The following is a 19,996-nucleotide window of genomic DNA, read 5'->3' on the forward strand; positions in this document are numbered from 1 at the left end:
GACTTTGTGCAGTGCTGAGGATTGAATATATTGTCTTCATATAAGGCACATGTCTTACATCCTATCCTATTTCTCTGACCGCACTTCCTTTTTTAGGTTGTCTTTTAACTCATTGTCAACCCACAGTACATCCAAAGTAGAAAGAACAAATCCTGCAACACATGGATAGAAGAACAAGCTCTATATTAATGCCAACACTTGTGTTGAATGATGCTTGTAGGAAATGAAACAGAGGAAGAATAAGTGAATCTAGCTTTTATTGGAATAAAAAACTATAGTCATGACTGTCTTCTTACTTCTCCCCAAATATGTTCTTACAGTGTAGCCTTTACATGTCAATTAAATGACCAACCTAAGTGAGTGCTATATTATTACTGAGATACTATTGAACAAAAATGCTAGGAGTGAAAAAGCCATCTTTGTTCTAATTTGTATGAAACTTAGAGTCAATGTAGATGATCATAAGAAACAATTCAACAATTTTCTACTTGTGACATCAAACATTCTCAAACATGAGTTTCACTAAAATTAATATCCTAATTTATTACACCTGATATGTTATTTTGCATGGGCAAAAAAGGATTCCTGCTTTGTTTCATATCTTTAAAAAAAAAAAGAAAACAGTGACAAGCCAGAGGAAGAACACAGATTATACCCAAATTATTGTTATATTAGATACTAACTAGATATTCTTTATAAATATTTCTGAATATGTAATGAGCATATCAGAATTAGCAGAAAGAACATTAATCTTCATATTCCACATATTGAACATGAAATACAGTATTTCTCTATTAAATTAAATGAAATGAAATTTGGAAGACTATTTTAATAGGGGATAGGAGATGGGCAGTGAGTTCTAAGGATTGAAGCATTGTCCTAGAATGTATGAGGTTCCCGATCAATTTCTGGCTTACCATGTCACTATCAAATATGGCCCTACCGGTTGCTGATCATTGCTGGGATGAACCGGTACGCATTGCACGCTCCAGCACTGAACACACTGATCCAAACAGCCAACTTAAGTATTTCCAGGAGTGGCCCCCAGTTCTACTAAGAAAAATTTGGGATGCAACAACTCATATACCTTCCAAAAATAGTTAGGGAGTTGGATTATTTTCTTTTGTAGCATTGTATTACTAATATCAAGTATAATGAGTATCCTTATTTTATTTTATCATATATATATTTATATATATATATTTTGGTTTTTGGGCCACACCTGGTGACGCTCAGGGGTTACTCCTGGCTATACACTCAGAAATCTTTCCTGGCTTGGGGCACCATATGAAATGCCAGGGGATCGAATAAGGTTCATTCTGGTCAGCCGCGTGCAAGGCAAATGCTGTACAGCTAGGCTATCGCTCCCGCCCCATGCATACTTATTTTAGTTTTAGTAACTTGTGAAATGATGCTATATCATTTTCCATTTCTACATTCTCTAGCCTTTTTTGGATAATTCTTGTTATTTTCATCTTATTTCAACCCCATTACCTCTTCTACAAGGTTTTTTCCATTCCACATGAAAACCTGAAATAATCTGTGTTTAAGGAAAATAGAATTGAATGAAAGGACTTTGGAACACTGCTGGAGGAAAGCAGACAACCTGTGGTGAATGTTTTACTGGATCAGTATGTGGATAAAACTATTATTAACAATAATGTAAATTATGGAACCTTAATAAAAATGATTCCTTAAAAGAAAAAAGAGTAAAGTTTTTGTGAATTTATTTCATTCAGAATTAGGAGACATTCAAAGGAATTCCTCTAAAATGGCACAGTACTATTCATTTGTTTAACATATACAATAGCCTAGAAATGGATAGCTTCCTGTAGAGAAAGATAATATTGGCGTAATTGACCTTTTTATTTTCCACTATGAGATCAATGCCATCAAGTAAATATTCATATTAATTTATTTTTCTACAGCTTAAAATGTATATTATGTAGATGTGGTCTGTTTAATCTAGGATTTTTTCATCATTGCTTTTAAATTAAGGAAGAAAAAGTAAAATGATAATTAAATTTTTACAACACATAGGTTGAATGCACATATTATATTTAAAACATTTAGAGACAGAATAGAATTATAGCCATTCAAATAAAAGACAAAATTAGCAAATAGTAAGTAGTATTGAATTCAGAGAGAAAAAAGAACTCAGATTCAAGTCACCTGCTTGAAATTCAAAAGAAATATTGAATTTTACTTTTCTTGGGTGTATGTTAGCACAGTCCATATACTAACAGACAAATGCGAATCAAAATTTGACTGATTGAGTGATCCACAGTGTACTAAACTCAATAATAATTAACACTGATTTTGACCTAAAACTTCAAGAATATAATAAAATGATAATAAAATATTTATTAAAAGTTTAATGATATGAATTTATATCTGTAATTGATGAGTTTGTACCTGTATTTGGGGGTACATACCTGGAAGTACTCAGGGCTTACTCCTAGCTCTGCATTCAGGATTCACTCCCGACAGATTTCAGAGGACTACATGGCAATTAATTTTGGGGTGAAACTGGGAAAATTGTGTGTACGGCAAGTGCCCTATCAGCAGTACTTTCTTTCCAGCTCAGAATTGCTGGTATTTTTAATGATCAAAATTAGTTATTTGATCTTACTCTCATTTGTAGATATATAATAAGAATTTTTGTATATCGGATTCTACTTTTTAGTAGAGTAAACTGTTTATCCTCTGCTATAAAATGTATTTGCTTAGAACAATTCAGTAAAAACTTGAAAATATACCAGGAATAAATCCTAATTTAAATAAGAATTAAATCTAGAATTGGCACTGGTCCTTCCATTTATAAAGTCAGGCCAATCATGCCTAAAAAAAAAAGCTCTATAATTAAACAGATATTTAGTATCTACTTTCTATCTGCTGGATAGATACTGTGCTTGACTAAGATTGTATATAATGTTGGCAGAAACCACTGTGACCTTTCTACATATGAAATTTATGTGAACACATTAATTTACTTTGTAGTGAATCGAGACAGTAATAAATAGTTTCCTTTATAAAATTTAAATTACAGATTGTGAATATAGGTTTTATGATGCCAGATAATGTTCCCTGGGAACTTTTAAAAGAGTAGCATAGATTAATTTTATTAAAAATTTCCTGAAGAATTGACACTTGAATTATGGCTTGATAGATATGCAAAACTTAATTATGCAAGGGGAGCAGAATAAGAGTAAGATTAAATGAGACAATATGTGAAAGCACACAGCATAAAGATGGCCTAACACTGTAGTTAACCAATTTAAGCAATGCATTATAAATAATCAACATGATTACTGAAGAAATTAATGGGAGTAGTAAATTAGAAAAGTAGCAAGTGACTTAATGTCTTTTCTTATAATTAAAAGGTAGTCACAATTAATTTAAAGCACTCTTATTGAAAAGAAAAATGTTCTATGAAAACAAGGATAACAGGTTTAGAATTAAATGATACTTTTAGAATATAGAATATTGGTCCCATTAACTTCCTGACTTTCTGGATATATGAGCTCCCAATATATTATTTATTTGGTTAAATTCTTCAGATAGAGGAAGCAAGGATTAGTGCATAATATAGTCAATAAAGCACTACTATTTTGATATCCCTATGAGATCTCCACTCATTGGTTAAACAAATCATTTGGCTGAGAATGGAGCATTTACCATATGCACAAGTTTCTAATTTCCTGGACATTATTAGCCATTAGCCAGTTTCCTGTGTCTCAGAAAACACTGGGGTGCGCTTTGATTGCCAAGATTACACATTTTAGACATTAATCCAGGGACCATTTCTAGCATATAAGATATAACACTCATGATCTGTAATCCTTTTGTCAAATACATGTGAAGAAAGACAAATAAGTTCAAAAAAGAGAAAGAGTGAAAAAGAAATGTTATCACTGTACTAGTATTTGTATAATTACAGTGGCACAGCTATTAAAATTTTTGAAATGCAGTTCGATACAGCTAGAGCATATGAAAAAAAAATAACCAGAAAAATAACACACATTCAGGGATTTTTCTTAGAATTCGTAGTGTTTTCAAAATGATTATAATCGTCCCATCATCTGTTTCTGCTTTATTCTCTCCCTAATATATCTGAAATGAAAAATAATACCTTGATTTTTAATACTATTTATGGATATTTATTAGTAAAATGGGCCAATTAGACAAAATAAGACTTAACTTTTGAATTAAAGAAGTGATGAGAGAATTATTAAATTTTGCTTTGTTTCTTTTTTGTTTGTTTGTTTGTTTGTTTTTTTGGGTCACACCCAGCAGTGCTCAGGGGTTACTCCTGGCTCTATGCTGAGAAATCGCCCCTGGCAGGTACAGGGGATCAAATGGGATGCCGGGATTGGAACCACCATCCTTCTGCATGAAAGGCAAACACCTTGCCTCCATGCTATCTCTCAGGTCCCTACTTTCAGTTTCTAATGAATAATTTACTTAATATTCGGACAGTATTTGAATTTTGTTTGCAATTCAAATTATATTCACTATGAAACATTTGAACAGCCTAATAGGAAGGTAGTCTGACTTAATATTGTGAGCTTTGCCAACAATATTTTATTAAAGTAAATACTTTTTTAATTTTTTCATAGGCATGATATAATATACCATCTAACTTTGTCCTATCATTTCAGCATTGAATATTTATGGAAACAATTTATACTTCCTTCAAAATCAAAGTATCTGCCCCCCATATAGAAACTTTTATAAATTTCAAACTTTTATATATAATTTTAATGATGACATAATTTTTTACTGAATTACTGAATATATCACAATGGGATGGACCCATTTAACAATTTTAAATATACCATATGTGTTATATGATATATCAAGACATAGAACTACATGCATTTTATAATTCCATTTTGTTTATGATTATCAATAAATATTAATATTGCATCCCTTAACTGATTGATATGTTAATGCTAAGTAATATATTAAATATCATGTTTGCTGGAGAAATAGTAATGAAGGTAAAGTGCTTGTTATCTATTGAGTGTTTAATTCAATATATAGAAATAAAAATCTCAAATACACATGTTATATGTTACAAAGTGATTGTATCATAAACCATCAAATATACAAATATGTTCACAAATATTCACAAAAACAATTTCCTGAATAAGAAAGAAATAAAAAATATTAAATTTTAAGAAAGTAGTTTGATACAAACATGAGTGAAAACACAACTTACTTAAACCTATTTAATATGTCCATAGCAGTTTTAAGGAATTTTTTTATAGCAATATTGCCTACATTGAGAAAAAATAAAATTCTCAAATAAACAATTGAACTTTTCACCTTAAGAAACTAAGAAATAAAAAAGAACAAACAAAATCCAAAGTTAATACAAGGAAGAAAATACCACAGAATTGAGCAGAGATAAATGAAATTGAAGCCACAAAACAAAAAAAAAATCAATAAACTAAGAGCAAGCTCATTTTTTTCAAAAAAGATACAAGCTGGTAATGCTTTATGTAACCAAGAAAACATTTACAATAAAATTTTAAATAAGAGATTAAAAATTTTGACAAGTTTACAGTTACAGAAACCAATTGACAGTTACAGATGTACCCATTTACTGAAGTACCAATGTTCAAAAAAAATTAATAAGAACAATTACATGTCAATAAATTCTATTATTCAAAGGAAATCAATAAATACTCAGAATATACAACTTAGACTAAATAAAAAAATAAAAATCTGAACAGACCAATAAGAAGTAATAAAACTAAGGAGCTGGTGAGATAATGAAGCAGGTAAGGCACTTAGTTTGCATGCATCCAATCTGATTTAACCCCAACATGGCCTATGGTTGTTGGAGCAGTACCTGGAGTAATCCTGAGCACAGAGCCAGGACTAAGCTTGAGCACAACACACAAGTGTAAAATCAATAGGCAGACAGCCAAAGAAAACATTTGAATTGAAAAATAAAGAAAGCTCTGTTTATAGAAAAATATTTTATGGGTAAAAATCATAGGGCCACCACTAGAGAAAGTGTAAAATAATAATTTATTTAAGTAATTTGCAGTATATAAAATAAATAAAAATATCATTGCTTTATACACATTGATTATGGATTATTTGAATAAGAAATGATGAATCTTTTCGGCAAATTTTACAACATTATTTACTATATTATTTATAATAGCATAAAACAAATAGCACTATGTATATCCACGGAAATCCATGGCTATAGAACATTGTAAAACTTAGATGAAAGAAACTTGTAAAATGTGAGTGTTAGAGAGTTGAATAACTGACAATGTTCCAGAGACATTGACATTTAACACAATCCTTATCAAAGTCTCAATGACATTTTCTCACACAAATAGAAAAATAAATAAAAATTATATATGAAAGAACTGAAGGCTTCATGATCTAAAGCCATATTTTTAAGAAGAAAGAAAACCACCTTAGCAGGATCTTGTTTATTGAATTCAAGCTATATTACAAAGCTATAATCAGTACAGTATTGAACTGTGGCCAGGAGAAAGTGCAGGAGTCAGCATGCATGCACGTATCCAGACCCGATTTGATTTCTGATATCTAAAGTCTTTCAAGAAGCACCTAGTATGGCTCCGATAACTCACTTTGGAGTGGCTTAAGTTTTCTTGAAACTAATAGGATCCAAATAACATTCATCCTATGGATTTTAATTTGAACCACTGATCCAGTTGGGTGAGAATCCTTTATAGGACTCAGAAAATGAAATGAAATAAACAATATATGACTGGCATTAAAATCAATACTGCCCTATCCTGCTAAAAGACCAAGAGGTCCACCCAAGCTTCTGCTGGCATATAAATGGCCCAGCTGAGACGGCATTCTACTGACTCATTCTAGATCCACTGATATTAGAGTATGTAGCCCCTTATGTGTATGTATGGCTGCTTATCTCTAAATTTTACAGTACTGAAAGCCTGGTAGGTGTACATAAAATTAAATGAAAAATTTGCATAGAACTCCAATAAGTTCAGTGAGTGAAAAAAAATAATACAGAAGTCTAGAACGTGATAGCTAGGTAAGTCCTCAGACAATGGCTTTAGTCAAAATCCTCATGAGATATATGTTGTAAGAAGCAATATAAAATAAATAATTTTGTTCCTGCTAAGTGGGTAAACTTGGACAACTGGGTCCATGGTGTATGGAACGTCACATTTGTGGTGAAACTGTTGTTTGAACATTGAATACTTGAATTATCTAGTATGAAAAACAGTAATTCATGCTGTTGAAATAAAGCTTCAAACATTAAAAAAGTTCATGTATCAATAGAATATACTTTAATACCACTTTAATTTTCTAACAGAAAGTAAACTAGTAAGAGTAAGTAAAATAGTGAACCAAAAAGATTGTATAGCTAATTAAGTGCTTGATTCGCACATCCGATATGGTTGGATCCCTAACAATCTAGAAGGTTCCTTAGGCAGAGCCAGGAGAAAAACTCTAATTATTATAAGGTGCAACCCAAGAGCAAAAAAAAAAGTAAAAAAAACTATATCATTAAAGTAATAAAAAGAATATAATGCAAGATCAGTGCAATAAGAACTTAGAACTCATAAATAAATTTAAGAATTTAGAGTCAAATATTTAACAAATTTCCATTTGGAAGTGACAATTATAATTAAATGTGTTAAATAGTCATGAGTAGAATCAAATTCAACTTACACTTTACACTGAAAATGGAAATTAAATTCAAATGTATTAGATTTAAACAGAAGTCCCCACACCACAAAACTTTTTGAAGAAAACTTTGAAATTGGTGTTGGCAGTACCTTTTACTTTTAGTTGATCCTCAAAGCACAAGTAACAAAAGTAAAAATAACTACATCAAACTAAAAAGTTATTTGTCTCTCTCACACATACAGTTCAAATAACTGAAAAACCATTCAATAAATAAATGTTTGCAAGTCGTCTTTCTAAAAGAGGGCTAATATACAGTAATTTGATACCAAACCTAATTGATTTGACTAAATAATGTACAATAAAATGAAAAAATTTCCAGAGAATATATCATTGACAATATCTGCAGACAATAATATTTGTAATTATCAATATAAAGCATATTAATATACCTGTAAATTAGTACCTCAGACTAGTTGGTATATCTAGCATCTAAAATCAAGATATTGGTATTAGTATAAATGTTGTAAAAGAAAATATTTGAGAACTCGTGGTATAACTATAAACTGTAAACTGGTACATATACTAAGATAAATTTCTAATAAAATAAAGTAGGACTTGCCCCCCAGTTAGAGGGAGAAATAAGGGACGCACCAGGACCAAACAGGTGCAAGACTACTAAGTAGTAGGCTAGGTACAGAGGAGACCACATATTCTGGCAGCCCTGGGGGTGAGGGAAGAGCATATGGGAGGTAGGACAAAAACGGAGGTGTAGGGAGGACAAATTGGTGATGGAAGTCCTCCCTGATTTTATGTAAATATGTACCTAAAATATTATTGTCAACAATATGTAAGCCACTATGATCAAAATAAAAATTATATTAAAAAATAAAGTAGGACTAACATATTATCCTGTAGTCTTAATTCTCATTGTATGTCCAAAAGAAAATTACAATAAAATGTCAAAAACTATCTATATTTCCATGCTTTTGCAACATTTTTCACTATGCCACAACATGGAAAAATATGAATGTCTATCTACTATATATGAAAGGATAGAAAAGATACATGCATGTATATAATGGAAATGCTATTTAAATGAGAATTTGGAATATCTGACATTTGTCATAATAAAGATGAGTCTGTTAAATGCCAAGGAAACAGAAAATTATGGCAGAGCACACTCCCAGTGTTTTGCTTAAAAGGATAGTGTTGATTCCTTATAATAGCATGTTACAACACCCACAGGTAGATTATGCAAATTAATGGTAGAAGCTAATGTACATATTTAACTTCAGTAAATTCTACTTCAAAAAGTCCAAATAATTGACAAATAGGATTAAGATCAACCTTGACAATTTAAATATTGGATTTTAAATCACTGCATTCAATATCAGAATTAGAATGGGGTAAAAATAATCCAAGTTGACACAGCTAACAAAGCAGACAGTCATATATAGTTTTCAAACATTAAAAGTAATCCATTAGTATTTGTTTTACAGACAACCTCTAAATTATCAGTCATAAAAATGCTTGAATTTTGTTGAAATTGTTTTTAGTTGGAAGTATTATATGGGAAACTGTGAGACAAGCATTCACCTTACAAAATGAGACCATGTTTAACACTACATATGATCTGGTATTTAAGAAACTGCAACATTAAGTGAAAATAAACATTAGGCGGTCATTATTTAGAATTTTAACTTAACTGTGATGCATTCTATACCTAGAGTACCTTTATTTTCACAATATCCAAAGTGAGTCCTAATCTAATCTCCAATAATTATTATCTATTCCATTTCCTCTAAACTTTTTAAATCGTCTTTAAGGAAAATCTTACTAAATTCACCCATTTCTTTATTTTCTCCCTGCCACCATCAGAATGTGATTTTTATTAGACTATTTCATTCAACACTTTAGCATATAGAATAACATTGGGTTATATTAGATATTTGATTCGAGTGTGTTGAGAAACTAAGAAAAAGGAAAATGGTTCCTATACAACTTCTGGACTAGTATTGATACTTTCTTAGGCAAAATATTGTGATAAGAATTATATATAGATATCTCTTATCCTTTCATTTGGTTACCAAAATAAGAAAAGGAATTATTCCGAAGATATTAGAATTCCAGGTTGTACTTGCCCATTATTACAGAATTAATTGAGAGTCGTACTCATTCCTCAATTGCTACTAAACTTGTCCCTGAACTAGACCCTTTTCCTATCTGAGGTGAAAGCTTCTGAGAAGCATTCTTGTTAGACTGAATTAAAAATGGACCATTCTGTTGAACCATGCCAAAGAGTTTTTATTATGGTAAAAGCAGAGACTACAATAGTGGTCTTAGATCACTAGAATCTATAAATAATACATATATATCTATAGAAGCCTGGCATGTGCCTCTGTATGTAGATGTATAGTTTTGGGGACAGAAAATCATATTCTGAGGCCACCAGTTAAACCTAAAAACACCACAAAATATTTTAAGAACAATCTTCCTTCATTAAAATTTTCCCCAATGGTATATAAGTTCCATGGCTCCTCTGAGGATAATAGTTTATAAGTATACTGTGTATATTTGCATTTGTTTATTTTATTACAATCACTGATTGTTATATTACTCAGATTTCTAGTGGGGGACAGGGAACTGCATGTCTTGATTTTCTTTCCAGAAGCAACTAATATTTAGGTAATTGATATTTAGGTGTGTATTCTTTTAACCTGATATCCATATGTTTGTCTATTACAGATGGCACTGTATTTTTATATTAAATCATTGGCTTATTTCTGGTTATTATTATTCCTGATGTACGTGACATTAAGTTGGGCACTTGGCTTTTTTGCAGGTAACTGAATTCTGATTTATGTTGCATATCTTACAATGGGCTGAACTCACCTTTGGTAATTAGAATGGCAGTCCGAGTAATAGATCTGATAAAGCCATATCTCAATATACCCAGGAGTTACTTCTCTTCAATTCTTTCACTTAGAGAGGTGTTATATTTACTCTTGTTTTAAATTGACAATACCAAGTAAGAAAAAAAAGGACATGATCAGCACAGGATAACTCATCTTGGTTGGTTATACTGGTTGCTTTTTTGAATACATCCAGTCATTCTAATGCCCCTAAATTTACAAGCTATTTTGAACTTTTTCAAGCTGTGCATCCCTCTAGTAGTTATTAGCACATAGACAAAAAGAAGATGCAAGAAAGATTCTTCTGGGCATATTAAGTTCTATGTGATAGCATAACCAAATAAATTACTGCACTGACAAACAGGAACTCTATTTCTGTTCATCTGATTTGATATACATTAATGTTCAGTGATTACTGCTTACACCCTTTTCTATGACCCTTAGCAATAGTTCTCTCATTAGCTTCAAATACCCTGCTGCTACTCTGCTTCTCTTTATTGCATGAACCAGACACATTACTTTCTTCTTGAAGTAAGAAATTGCAAAGTCAGGAAGAAGAGCTATGCCTGAGCTATTTGGAGATGATGGTGTCATTAAATCTGATGATAGGAGAAAATTTTAAAATAAATTTTCTTGTGGAAGAGATGGCACCAAATATACATGAATGGTAAGAATGATATACAATTAAAAAAGCCAAAGGGATCAAGAATTTTTAATTTTCCATACTAGAAGAAAGCAGCTAAAATATGCAATATCCTGACTCCTTTGCAGCTATAGCCATATTTTAGCCACTGAGATGTAAACACAATTTCCAAAATTATGATTATAAAAGCATGTAAAAAATAATTAGGATCAGAAAGAGTATTATGATTAAAGTCATCAAACTGAGCCCTCAGTCCAGTCCCCTGAGCATCACTAGACTATCTCTGGTGTCACTTGAGAACCAACAAATGTGGCTTTGGAAGATCCTAAATGCTGCCAGATTTACCTGCAGAGATCCCTGGGAGTGTATTGCCAGAGGAGCATCATATCATCAAGTGCCTTTATCAAACCACTGGTCTTTTGACAGAGTAAAACTGAGAGAAGCCCAAAGACAAAATCAGTCATACTACTGATCTTTCAAACATTTTTTTTCTCAAAAAAGGGTATAGTAGCTGGAACAGTGCTAACAAATAGTCAATATCTTTTTTGGGGGGGCAGAGGGGGAGTAGGGTTGGGTCACATCCAGCCAACTCAAAGTTAATTCTGGTTTTGCACTCACAAATCATTCCTGGCAGGCTCTGGAGACCATATGGGATTCCAGGGATGCAACTCGGGCGATACTTTGGTCGGTCCAGGTTGGCAGAGTGCAAGACAAATGTCCTAATGCTGTACTACCACTCTGGACCCAAATGTGCCAATATCTGGATTTAAAATCACTCATGAAGGGCGCAGAAGCAGCCTGTTGTGATATAGCATCCCAATCTTGAAGTATATAGTTATATGTTAAAATTTAAGGAGTCACCTCGTATACTGCATGTGACCCCGACAGTTCTGTTGTCTATAATCACTGGTTCTACAAGTGATTTCCGGATGTTCCATATGCAATAGCAGGGAAGCACCGAAAGTATATAGATGAACAAGCACCATGGTCATTCATATTAGCACCACAGAAAACTTCATAATGCTTAACAAACGTAAGTCGAGGTATTTAACTATAGAATATGACTTCAGTGAGTGTCAGTGTCTGAAAACTGCACATTCCTCCGTGAGCGTCATGGTTGAGTGTGTGAGTACCAAAGTATGATGTGTGAATAGAATGAGTCTCACACAAAAAATATGAGAGCCACAGCCAGCTTAGAATGTGGCACCTGATTATTAAAATAACAGAACAAAAGATCAACTGGTTAATATTAAAATTAAACAAAGAAAACATTTCACAAGCCATTCTAAGCCCGAATCTTGCATGGAATAAAAGGTAATACACACTGTTTATAAGTAATTAGCTAAATGAATTAAATAGCTAAATGGTGATTTATTCTTAACTTTTATTCTCATTTCTTCTCTTTAACCTACTTTAAAGGGTTTGCATTTGGTCCCAAGATATATACAGTCTGGTCATGGTTCTAGCAGCCAGTCCTCTGTAAATCGCGTTCTTGGTTTTTGGACCTACCAAGCGGGTGACAAGTCTTCTGATTTTGTCTTATCAGTGGCTAGAGGGCCAGGATAACCTGCTCTTAAGTCAAGTTGTTCCCCTTTTCCTCGTTGTCAGGATATCATATTAAAGTTGGCACTCGTTGGTATTCCAGCAGTAATAAGGTTGTCCTGGATGGGGTTTGTTACTTGCAGCTGTTGTGGAGGACTGTGCCATTTCTGTGACTGGGATCCAGGGTTCAAGGTTCAATAAAAAAGCCCTAACCTAGGGTTTGAGCTACGACCTGCACAAGAACCATGATCCCAGTTCCAAAGATCTGGCAGAGACCATTGTAAGGGAATGGGGCTTCTGGAAACACAAGGAAAGGCATTATCCTAGGTGCCATCCCAGATTTAGTGCCAAGACCAAGACCAACAACCACAGAAGATGGACTAAAATGATATTGATGGAACAGAACTTCTACAACCACTAAGACTGACTTCATCATAAGTCCCACCCCTGTAACTGTGCCGATACTGAGATTGCTAGATACAGAGGACTCACTATATCACCCAGGAAGGACCAGAAGCCTCCCAAACATCACAAATGGACCACCGGGATAATAAAGGATCATGAACAGAGTCTATAGTGGATCCCATGACAATATACTCCAAGGGCGGAGAAACCCCATACATCTTAGGCCATGTGAATCCCTTTTTGAATGACCCCAATATTTACTGTGCCTGGGCAGGGGGAAAAAATCTTGTTTATTTTTCATATATTACTTTTTATCTTCATGTACTACTATTATCATTTTATTTACCTATTTATTTTTGGTTGATTTCTTTGTTTTAGTGTGGTTATTGACGTTATTGCCCCATTTATGTTTTGTTTTGTTTTTTTTTTCCTTTCTTTCAGATTTTTGGGAGGCACCAGGCAGCGCTCGGGGATTCTTCCTGGCTCCGGGCTCAGAGATTGCTTCGGGCGGGCATGAGGGACCATGTGGGGCACCAAGATTCGGGCCGATGACCTCATGCATGAAAGGCAGACGCCTTGCCTCTATATTATCTCCCTGGCCCCTTCTTTTCCCTCTTCATGTGCTATGCCATGGTGCCTATCTCAAGATCGTGGCGTTTTTTTTTTTTTTTTTTTTTGGTTGTGTATTTGTTGGTTTTGTTCTGTTCTGGTGGTGCTTAGCGTTCGCGTTGGAACTCTTAATAGATATTTGACACTGCATTTCGTAGGGGTCGAGTGTTTCACCTTCTTTTTCTCCTTCACCTCTCAAATCGATGACGAGAGCCTCTAGAAGAATTTTGCTTATTTCCGGCGTATTAGACTTTTACCCCAGTTTATCACTTTTCTCCTCTTCAAACAAAACCACATAACTTGAACTACCTTCTCCTGCCTCCTAACTAGAGGGGGAAATAAAGGAGGCATCAGGACCAAACAGGTGTAAGACTACGAAGTAATAGGATAGGTACAGAGGGGACCACATATCCTAGCAGCCCTAGGGGTGAGGGAAGAGGATATGGGAGGTAGGACAAAAAGGGAGGAGTAGGGAAGACAAACCGGTGATGGGAATCCCCTTTGATCTTATGTAAATATGTAACTAAGATATTATTGTCAACAATATGTAAGCCACTATGATAAAAATAAAAATTATGTTAAAAAAAAAGAAAGAATAAAGGGTTTGCATTTTATGATCATTATAAATTTACCATTCGTTGTAAGATGAAATAGAATCCCATATGTACTTTCACCCTGTTTCCCCCAATATTCATCAAATGAGAAAACTGATATTGGTATACTTCTTTAACCTTATCAAATTTTAGCAATTTTCTATATACTTTATTGTGGAAAATTTATGTGTGTGAAGACATTTAATTCTATGTGATTTTTTTTTTTTCTTTTTGGGCCTGTGATGCTCAGGGGTTACTCCTGGCTATGCGCTCAGAAATTGCCCCTGGCTTGGGGGACCACATGGATTGGCTGCGTGCAAGGCTTACAGCTTAAGACCCATGTGTGATTTTTTTTTTATCAACTTTGTAGGATCTGTAGATTCATATAACCATCAAAAGAGTGAAGATCTAGAACATTTCCAAGGATTTCCCATGTTGTTCTTTTAACAATACCTACTTTCTAGGCTATGCTTTTGCATCGCTTAGCACCTGCTAATTACTAATTTGTTTTTCATTTCTATCATGTTGACATTTTTAAAATGTTGTACAAATGGAATCTTATAACAAGTAACCTTTGGATTGACTTTTTTCTCCCCTGTGTTATTTTTCCCTGAGGATCCCTCCAGCTTGCACCAGTAGTTCGTTAATATAACTGCCAACTAGTATTCCCACAGTTTAAAGGTACACCATGCATTTAACCACCCACCATTTCCCTTAATGTTTAAAGAGAAATTTATTTGATCTATAAATGTCTTTATAAATACCTTAAGGTTAATATTGATTGCGGTGGTAAATATCCTGTGAAAAAACTAAAATTTTAATTTCAGAACAGGATAACTTTAATTTGATTTTGATTCTTCAATATTTAGCACAATGCCTGCCTACTTAGCAGGCAGAAAAAAATGTTTGTTAACTTATATTGCTTATTATATTTCTCAAGCAGCTATTTTGTAATAACAGAATAATTAAATTTTATTAGGATCTACAAAATATTCATTAACAAATTTGACTGCAATGCAGAACAACATTCATTAGATAGGTAATTTATTCCTATTATTATTGTAATTCAAATATTTTGATGAATGCTTTATGGATTTTAAGTTGATTTCACTACACTCTATAACCGAAATATCATTATTAAATTTAAATCTAGTTATGCAATGAAGGCAAAGTCACATAGCAGGTGTGTAGAGCTAGAATCTAAGGCCAAGTTTATTTCCCTTCAAATTTATGTTCTTATCTAATTTGTTTAAAATAGACTAAAACATTTTTCCTAAAGAAAACATATTCTTTGATCCATAAAAATCTTTTTTGCAGACTAGCAAGTATACAGAAAATGTTAGTCTGTGTTAATGGCTATACATTATAAATCAATTACTAGTTACTGGATGATTTATAACTTAATTCCACGAGGTTGACAAATCTGCTGAATTTTTCATATGCGCTCATAGAACAAACTAAATAAAGGGATTCGCATAAAGATCATCATGTTCACTCCATGCCGCTCTTAGGTGCCTACATTATTTGTAGTACTTTTGCTATAAAATCTTGGAACGATTAAAATGTAGCATGTCAACTTACATAGAAGAATAGTGATATAAATAAGGACATAGAAGGGGATTCAATAGATACTTCAATGGCAAAAAAGAATAGGGCACATTTCACATATCCTGCAGACTGCAGTTTTATATGATAATAAATAATATTTATCACCAGGACAAAGGAAAAAATGTCATTAAATCCAATTACTCAGTGAGAAATCTACTAATACAGGTGGCAAGGCTAGTTCCATTTCTTTGTCAAAGGCTATTTATTTGCTTCTGGGTAGTTACATTACAGAGTCATTTACTATTCAAAGTTTTCTAGTTGGTTAATGTCAAAAGGTTTGGTCCTTAAATACAAAGTTTGGGAGAAGAAAGGAAATGGGAATTTTACTCTCCCAACAACATAATGGACATGGCAATTCAAGAAATAAAGCAACTACCTTTAAACATGCCACTTGGAATCTCTTTTCTGTGTTTACTAGACATGTCAAAGGATCAAATTACTGACTATAACATCTAAATTTTTGTGATTATCTCTATTTCAATTTTTTTTGGGCCCACCTAGTAAAGCTCAATGGTTACTCCTGGCTATGCACTCAGAAATTGCTCTTGGCTTGAGAGACCATATGGGATTCTGGAGGAATGAACCATGCTCCATCCTACATGCAAGGCAAATGCCCTACTTTGCGCCACCACTCTGGCCCCAATTTTTCTCATTTTAATGACTCAGGATCATTTACAACAATGTCATGTTAGTTTCATGCATATCCATTTCTGAAGAATCTGATTCATCACATCAATGTTCAAAAGACCCCTCTTATGAAAATGCTTTTTCTTTGATTATTTCCTGACTAGGTGAGATGGCAATGATGTTTGCATGTGTATATTAGCTTGTCTATATATGTGTTTGAAAGTTATAAACAAAAACATATTCATAATGGCACCTCAATATTTATCAATAAATTACTTTCTTTCTTTGCCCATTTTAATTAGATAGTGGATATACACAAATTCTAATAATACCTGTAATAATAGAGATTTTGCACACTGTGTTTATTGTTTCTAAATGTCTATAGTCTAGCTTTCTAAAGCTTGCTTATTTATCAGCAGGTTAAACCAAAAGATAGTCCAAAACCAAGGTTTTTAGTAGACATTTTTATAATAATTTTCTTGACAATAGACACTGCCCTTCATTCTAAATTCATTTCATACTACGTGATTACCTAATTGATATGTATTATTATATATTTCCTGGGTATAAAAGTTGTCACTCCAGTAGTCATTGACTCATTGCCAAATAACCTATACTGAGGCATGTATGTAATTTCCTTATTAATATAATCAATCTTAGCTCATGACCAGATTCAAAGCTTTCAGACACAATTTTGATAGAGAATATATTACATAGTCAAAAGATTCAAATTCTAATGTATAATGCCTTGAAAAACAATGAAGCATAAAAGACAACGAATATACCAAAATATAAATACGAAGTGACCCACAACAAAAGGTTAACAAATAAATATGGGTGGTTTCAGAAGATATCTGACAATTAAAAAATCATATATAACAAAAAATATGGGTGGTTTTAGAAGATATCTGACAATAAAAAAATCATATATGCCACAGCATACATAAACTTTTAGGGGAGCTCAGCCCACCAGATGTATCCTCAGATTTTCCTGGTGGGCAGAATTGAAATAACCCCCACAGGGTTCCTCAAAAGGCCTGCTGTGGACACATTTTCCCCCTGTGTGGATGGTTGAGGAATTTTCGAAGAGATGCTTGGCATTGCATTTATAAATATGTACAAAGCATTTATATTTTACAAATTATTTTGAAAGTTCATTTTGGGTATTTCTGTTTTTTGGATTAAGGGTTACACCTGGCTAGTTGCTTAAGGGTTACACCCAATTTATTGACTGGGGTCACTGCTATTAGTACTCAGGGAACCGTGTAGACTAAGGAATCAAACTGATGCTTACTGAATACAAAGAATGTGTTCATCCCATTGAGTTCTATATTCTGTCATTACATTTTCATTTGGAAATAATCAGATATTTACAAGGATAAAAAGAATAGTATGTATTTTCCTCCATTTTTCAAGGTTGCATTTACATAACTATGGTATAGAACACAAATAAAATTGGCATTGGTGCAATGTATGTATCATTTTATCACAACTTCAGGTTCTTACAACTATAACTCCAGTCGCAATAAAAAACTCATGGAATTTTAGTTTTTTGAATAGGAAGATACATTATCATTACAGATGGATATCCAGAGTACTTTCTCTTCATGTTAATATTAAACTTTAGGAATTTTGAACTACAAAACTATTTATAAAATTCAATGGAAAATTGAGATAAAGCACAGCGATTGAACTCTTTGCATAGACCTGACAACGTAATAACTCAATGATCAGCACCTCTCACAGTGAATGCAAACAAATTTTTAGCAAACAATTTATCAAGGACAATGTTCTAAGAGTCATATTATTCAAAACTGTTTATTGGTAAATGATCTACAACATACACACACACACATTGTACCTCCTTTCTTAGGCAAAAGAGTGCTTTGAAATTACTAACAAGATTATCATGGCAAAAAAACATATTAAGAAGCATAGAAGAGAAACAATGATATAAAACAGATTCATCAGTCCACCATCAATTGAAAAATTTACTTTATCTAACAAGCAACGAAGACCAAATTTTGAAAATTTTAATTCCTATTTAAGTCATAGTGATAAATAAAATTATAGTTACAAAGGAAAGTATAAAAGTCAAGACTGATCTTACTTTGGCCATCTGTGCCTGCACACCATTTGCCTTGAGTGATGCTACTGCTTTCTGTGCAGCTGCAGGACTGTCAAAATCCACAAAACCATAACCTGCGAAAATACAAAATCTGTTACTAATCACAAAGATTTTCATCTTCCATTGTAAAGATGTAATGTGTATTTGCTTCTAGATTGCATTCATTACCTTGAAAATGAAGGCTCTCAAGTTATGACCCTTAAAATGTTAGGAATTCTACTGCAATATATTAATAATGATATATATTGAAGAAATTTAAATATTACAAAATAAAATATTAACAGATATTATAAATATTGTAAAACAAAATATTAAAATAAAATTTAAAGTTTATTCTTTTTTATTTTTGAATTTCTTTGCAAGTATGTAATCAGTCTTCATAACTTATCTTCAACATATTCGATTTTTTAAACAATAAAAGAAAGAGAACAATATGCTGAACAATATTTTAAACTGCACTGATATGTTAAATTTTAAAACAATTATAATATGATATTAATAAAAATCCTGTGGACAGGTAATCTTAATAGTATCTGGGTCATAGTGAACATTCAATAAATATATGTTTACTGAGTGAATGTATAAAGATTATGAATGCTCATTAGAGTTTAACTTCTAACTCAATACTAACTTAGAATCTTCTCTTTCTCAAAATAATATATAGGGTTATTTGTGGTCGTATGACTAAAAAAACAATACCCAATATACAATTAAGAAGAATCAATGAACCACTTGTCTTCCATGATAGTGAGTACAATTTCAAAAGGGCACAAGAGTAACTTTGTTCATTGATTCTCTGACTCTCTGCTTGCTCTTTCTCACACATACATTTTTTTTTAATTTTTATTTTGACCAAAGTGGATTACAAATCTTTCCCAGTAATTTTTTAGGTACATAGTGACATTGAATCAGGGATATTCCCACGATACACATTTTATGTCTGCTATGACAGAGAACAAAACAGAACCTTACCTTACACATGCAACGCAAATGCATTATTAAGGAATGATATCCACGTTTCATAACCAAGTTTACTGATTTCTTTTTTGTTTTATGTTTTTGTTTTTTGAGCCACACCCGGTGATGCTCAGGGTTCACTCCTGGCTATGCCCTCAGAAATTGCCCCTGGCTTGGGGGACCATATGGGATGCCCACGGATCGAGGATTACTGTTTTTGTACTAATGTGGACGCTCTTTTTTATTTTTATTCTTTTATTTTTGGGCCACACCCAGTGACACTCAGGGGTTATGCGCTCAGAAATCACTCCTGGCT

General features: G+C 32.8%; 1 protein-coding gene across 3 annotated transcripts in view; it reads right to left on the reverse strand.

Moving 5' to 3' along the window:
• The window catches only part of RBMS3 (RNA binding motif single stranded interacting protein 3), an 835,235-nt gene that overhangs the window by 467,657 nt on the left and 347,582 nt on the right, over positions 1-19,996 (reverse strand). For all 3 annotated transcript variants that reach the window (XM_049766066.1, XM_049766067.1, XM_049766065.1), the window contains exon 4: positions 18,706-18,797. In XM_049766066.1, coding sequence (XP_049622023.1) covers positions 18,706-18,797 — 92 coding nt within the window. The remainder of the gene's footprint in view (positions 1-18,705; positions 18,798-19,996) is intronic.

The sequence above is a fragment of the Suncus etruscus genome, chromosome 20, assembly GCF_024139225.1.
Source record: "Suncus etruscus isolate mSunEtr1 chromosome 20, mSunEtr1.pri.cur, whole genome shotgun sequence".
NCBI lineage: Eukaryota > Metazoa > Chordata > Mammalia > Eulipotyphla > Soricidae > Suncus > Suncus etruscus.